At 34.8% G+C, this 6,000-nt stretch overlaps 1 protein-coding gene across 2 annotated transcripts in view; it reads right to left on the bottom strand.

Annotated features, from left to right (window-relative positions):
- Positions 1-819: 819 nt before the first annotated feature.
- The window catches only part of PDGFC (platelet derived growth factor C), a 289,779-nt gene continuing 284,598 nt past the window's right edge, over positions 820-6,000 (bottom strand). For both annotated transcript variants that reach the window (XM_063458241.1, XM_063458242.1), the window contains one exon: positions 820-3,679. In XM_063458241.1, coding sequence (XP_063314311.1) covers positions 3,563-3,679 — 117 coding nt within the window. In that variant the 3' untranslated portion in view covers positions 820-3,562. The remainder of the gene's footprint in view (positions 3,680-6,000) is intronic.

Genomic DNA, 6,000 nt, shown 5'->3' with positions numbered 1-6,000 from the left:
GGGGAAGAATTATTGTGAGTCTATGGGGTTGGAGGGTGGAAGATAATAAATTATAAAAAAAAATTAATAAAAAAAAAGAATTTTCCTATCCCCCCTCCCTGCTTACCTTTGCCTGGGGACTGTACTAATTCCTGGTGGTCCATGGGGAAGCCCTGATGGTCTAAGTGGTGAGATTAAACTCTAGCAGCTCAGGCTAGAGTTCACTCTCACGAGATTCGGAGCATTGCCGTGGTAACTGCGGCAATGCTCCGAGCTCATGAGAGGAGAACCTGGTGGAGCTGCAGGTTAGAGCTCCCCCGGGTCCTCTCTTCCTCCCTCCCATCCTGGCTGCAGCATTACACTGCTAGCGGGCCGGTGAGTGAGATCTGTGATCTCCCCTCTGGTCCTGCAGAGCCACAGTTCCTGGTGCTATGATCATAGCACCGGGAAATATTTTTGCGCCAATTTATTGCAGCAGTATAGTCAGGTGAAAGCTTTCGCGGTCTGGCAATAAATTCTTCCGGACCGGCACAAGTTCGCAGAACACTGGTTAAAGACTACTGGCCTAAACAACCACACAAGCACTATAGTGTCAGGAATACATGTTTATTTTCCTGATACTATAGTGTTCCTGTAAAGGATAGACAAACAATACTTGATCCTCTTTATAATGCCTACATGCTTTGATTTTCAGTTGCAGTCACAGGATTTACTGTTTGTCTAGTGTTAACAGGTAGACATGAGTAAAAAAAAGTGGCCACTGACTGTATATATAAACATTCACACAAACATACACATAAACTGACAAGCATATATGAAATAACTGAAATGATGTGAATCTTGGATGGAGAAATGCTTTTATTTGCTGAATAAAAAAAAAGTAGTAACGGCAATGTATACATTTTCATTGTTTGTATTATCTATTAATCCGTGGAAATATCCACAAACATTTAGGATTCATTTATCAAAGAATACGATACACACGGCCAAATATATAAAAAAAGGTTCATGAACAATTACTTGTCAAATTGCTGCTGATGTAAAACATCTAGAGTGCAGGCTAAATTATTCTAGAATGAGAGAAAACGTCCAAGTAATAATCTGGAGGAGCTAAAAAAGGACTCAATAAACCTTAATACAACCACACTATAGATTGCCATAGATGAAAAATAAAGTCATTGATAACATAATGTATTTACAATTATTCAAAATGTATTCTATTTTTGTATATCCAACTGTATCATCTTAAAATTAGTGTATTACAAAGGTGACGTAATTTCTTGGTGGGAGTTTTTTTTACTCAATATATAAGGGTATTTTATATGATAGAAAAACCTTTAGAAGCACCTGTCTTTATTATATAGATCGTGCAATCCTAACCATATTAAAAATGATCAGGCAGGTGTAATGTTATGGTCATTGTTCCCTTGGCTGCCCCTTATTAAAGTATTTGGACCACTAGCTTAATTCCACAAGATTATATATCCTATGATATAGCATGGACTTTCTAAACTAGCATGGCTGATTCTTCCATTATGTTTTTATGAAGTCCTTGCTGATGACATCCAGTGTGTATTGTTTATAAATGCTCATTGAGAAAATGTAGTCATCCAGTACATCTTCTTGTATCAGCAATCCTTATTTAATGTCACAAAAATATAGAAAAAGAAAATGTTTCAATCAAGTCCTTTGTCAAAGACTGAATAAAGGCCAGATACTTGGCTGAAACATTGCCTTGTTCTATGCTATTCTGACATTAAAGAATGATTGTTGATACAAGTAGGTATCCTGGTATACTACTGCTTCTGATTATATATGTTGAATAATGGATCTGGGGTGATTTGCAACCTTCCAGGAAAAAATAAATAAAAATAATAAAAAAAAGCACTTTGTATAATAGTGCTCACCACTAATTGGTTGATTGGACAACCAATTAGTGGTGAGCACTATTATACAAAGTGCTTTTTTAACTACCTTTCTGAAATGATCACTGAACATCAATCTCAGTAAGTGAAATTAATTTACATTATTTGACTACATTGCTGAGTCAATTGAATAGGCTTACCTGCCAGGCTAACCTGTATTTAGGGAAAATAAATATATTGAAAATTGACCTAGAGTCCAAGTTCATTATTTTTTATTTCCCTGCAAAAGATAGAAAAAGGGGTTTTAACATCTGATATTTTCTATGTATCATTCTGTATCATATTGTTTTAATCTTTCTGTATTCATAAGGGATCCTATGAAATTTTTGCCAAATCTGCAGGGACATTAATATGATGAAAAGCTATGGGCATGGCTGACTTGAATAGGTAAATAAACGATCACATAGGACATTTTTCTTCAGATGTGAATAATATATTTACAAATGTTTTCTTCAATTAATGCATGATATGACCCATAATACAAGCAAAAACACAATTTTGTAGGTACATTAGAGTTAATAACTAATATTACACTGAAACTGCTCATTCTATGATTGAGAGATAATAGGGGAACATTGAGCACTAGATCAAATCAGATTTATTTATGTTTTTTTAAATGATGTTACATTCTTCTTCAGACACCCAAAATTAACTTAATAGCACAAATTTAAGAGTATTGCATGTAGCAGCTTGGTACCAATATATTTATTTTCTTCCTGCTAGTTTTACTCTTCAGATTTAAAAACACAACAAAACAAAACCCAGATTACTTCACTGTTTAGCACCATATACAAATAACTACCTCTTGCATTTTCATCATTAGCCAACTGGGTTTTACAACACAAGATATAATAATAAAGAACTACACAAACAGTTTGTCTAATCTTAAAAAAGACAGTACATTAAATACACTATGTAAAAAGAGATATATTTAACACAATAAGAAATGCAAATAGATATTATGTCAAATGGTATATAAAATGTACAAAAGTAACTCAAAAGAAAAAAAAACATAGTAAACAGACTATTAGTTGGATTAAGGCCACTGTATGTATATATATATATGTTGTAATTAGTTAACATATTGGTCCGAAAACATTGTACAAGCAAACAGAACGTTGCACGACTCTTCAAAATGAAAACTACACTTTTACTTAATAAGAGTGATATTACGTGGCTACTCAGACCAAATAAGACCATAGATACATTTATATAACCAAGAGTTTTAATTTGGATATCGTAGATGACACCAAGAGCAGACTCGAAATCCTGCCATGTTGTTATAGTCAAGGACGTAGCAGTAGTCAACAAAATCCATCCAGTACACCATTCCAATATTGAATTAAGAGTGTTCTGTACTAACACATGGCTTCATCCGTATACAACAACATCAAGGGTCAGTCAGAAATACAAACTGACTAAAGTTCTTTCAAATACGTGGTATCGCGACTTGAAACCAACACAACTTTAAGGGAAAACACATATCCATGTTTAACAATGTAGTGTTTCTTCCGATCCTGATATCACGATGCTGTACATCTGCATGGCTGGCAGTCAAAAACAGACTTCCTTGTTTACAGTGTAAAATAATGCCTTCCCAAAAAGGAAAAGCAAATAATTGTATGTGCTCTTTTAAATCAAGTCATCCAATCATAAAATTATCCTTCTGTATTCCCTGAGCACAAACATGCACACTCTTCATGGTGTTCCAATAGCACATCTGTCAAAGATTTTTGCAATCCTCTCATTCCACTCCTTTGTTTAAGCTGAAGAACCTAAAATTTGAAAAAAAACAAAGAAAGTTTTAAAGAAAATAGGAAAAGAAAAAGCAATATTTTTTTGAATAGTAATAGCATATTTCTTGCATAAAATAGTTATAAAGTTATAAATAGTTATAAAGTGATGAATACTATCTATCTATCTATCTATCTATCTATATATCCTAACCATCCATCTATGCATATGTATATATATATATATATATATATAAATTAAAGTCTTGTCTTGGCACTCACCCTTTCCAAATCAATAGGTTAGAATGCCTGGGTGCTATCCCACGTTGTGAAGTATATATACAGAGAGATAAGAGATGCACTCACAGGGCTTGATACGAAAAAATAAATCACTTCTTTATTTTCCAAACAAGGTTTACATCATCCGATCGACGTTTCGACCCCTTAGGGTCTTCCTCAGGATCAATGTATCCCCACAAACATACAAAATATATACAGAAAGACAGTAATGTACTCACCAATCGTGATTCAAATCCCTCACCTCCGTCGTGTGTACCCGGAAGTGCACTCGCGATCATGTGACCTAACGTGATTGGCCGTGATGCGTGCGTGCTGACGTGTCAAGCGGTTGCTGAGTAACCAGTGAAACAATTCTTAGAATAGCGAGAACATCTTTCCCCGGGCATACGAGAGAAAATATGAATGTGTGTACGCAATCTGTGTTGTGCACCCCCTCTGGGATGTTGCACTGAGCTGTATTAAGCTGTGTATAATGCTGTGTTAGTGATCAAAGCGTGTAGTACGCACTCAAGTGAAACAGTGTATATAATAATGTGAAAACAAATAAAACACCAGTGAATGTGTATATAAATAGTGTGGATCATCTAACAACAATATGTGCACAATCCCGTGTATAAAAATTACCTGATAAATTATACATTATAAAAACACATACAATATTTCTAAAAATACAATGAAAGGCAGACCTTGTTCTATGATTCTGTATGCAAAGATGATTACACATAGAGTAATTATATATGGAGAAATAATACAGTAAATGGTTTTAAGGACTTTGGAAGTGATATAATCCTACAAATAAAATAAACTCAAAATCAAAATCAATGCCAGTAGAGGTAGTCTAACAACCTCCTACAGCTATCAACATCTGGGTGGTTCTGTAAATCTGTACCAGCCGTGTAAACACCATAAGCTCTCTGTTACTATATTTATAGGCTAGGTCATCATATTAAATGAATATGCTGTCCCATCCGTTAACCGATAGGGACCATAAAGAACAAATTCAGTACTCACTCGTAAATGGACGAACCTAGATAGAAAATATAAGGTAACCAGACACCACCTGGTAGAAGACGGACAGTATAATGAGGGACATCCCTCCTTCGAACCAAAAAGATCAAATACGAAAAAATGGATCAGAAGTAAGACCAAATCTATTGTATAAGTATAGGGTATAAGATCTCAATCTCCAATGGGTGCTCACTTATTAGAACATCCCCAATCCAGGTATAAACTAGAGTAGCGTATAAAAGACCCTATACAACTCGGGGTCTGAAATTCTGTCGGTTTCAAAGTTATATCTAAATCCAGAAAGCAAAAATAAACCACTATATACATTTTTTAAGGGTGAGCCAATAACTGTTCAATTTATAGGAACATAGAAAAGACTAACGAGAACATAGTCTTTTCTATGTTCCTATAAATTGAACAGTTATTGGCTCACCCTTAAAAAATGTATATAGTGGTTTATTTTTGCTTTCTGGATTTAGATATAACTTTGAAACCGACAGAATTTCAGACCCCGAGTTGTATAGGGTCTTTTATACGCTACTCTAGTTTATACCTGGATTGGGGATGTTCTAATAAGTGAGCACCCATTGGAGATTGAGATCTTATACCCTATACTTATACAATAGATTTGGTCTTACTTCTGATCCATTTTTTCGTATTTGATCTTTTTGGTTCGAAGGAGGGATGTCCCTCATTATACTGTCCGTCTTCTACCAGGTGGTGTCTGGTTACCTTATATTTTCTATCTAGGTTCGTCCATTTACGAGTGAGTACTGAATTTGTTCTTTATGGTCCCTATCGGTTAACGGATGGGACAGCATATTCATTTAATATGATGACCTAGCCTATAAATATAGTAACAGAGAGCTTATGGTGTTTACACGGCTGGTACAGATTTACAGAACCACCCAGATGTTGATAGCTGTAGGAGGTTGTTAGACTACCTCTACTGGCATTGATTTTTATTTTGAGTTTATTTTATTTGTAGGATTATATCACTTCCAAAGTCCTTAAAACCATTTACTGTATTATTTCTCCATATATAATTACTCTAT

Source organism: Pelobates fuscus, chromosome 6, assembly GCF_036172605.1.
Source record: "Pelobates fuscus isolate aPelFus1 chromosome 6, aPelFus1.pri, whole genome shotgun sequence".
NCBI lineage: Eukaryota > Metazoa > Chordata > Amphibia > Anura > Pelobatidae > Pelobates > Pelobates fuscus.
The sequence above is the reverse complement of the archived record's forward strand: the minus strand, read 5'-3'. Positions and strand labels throughout refer to the sequence as shown.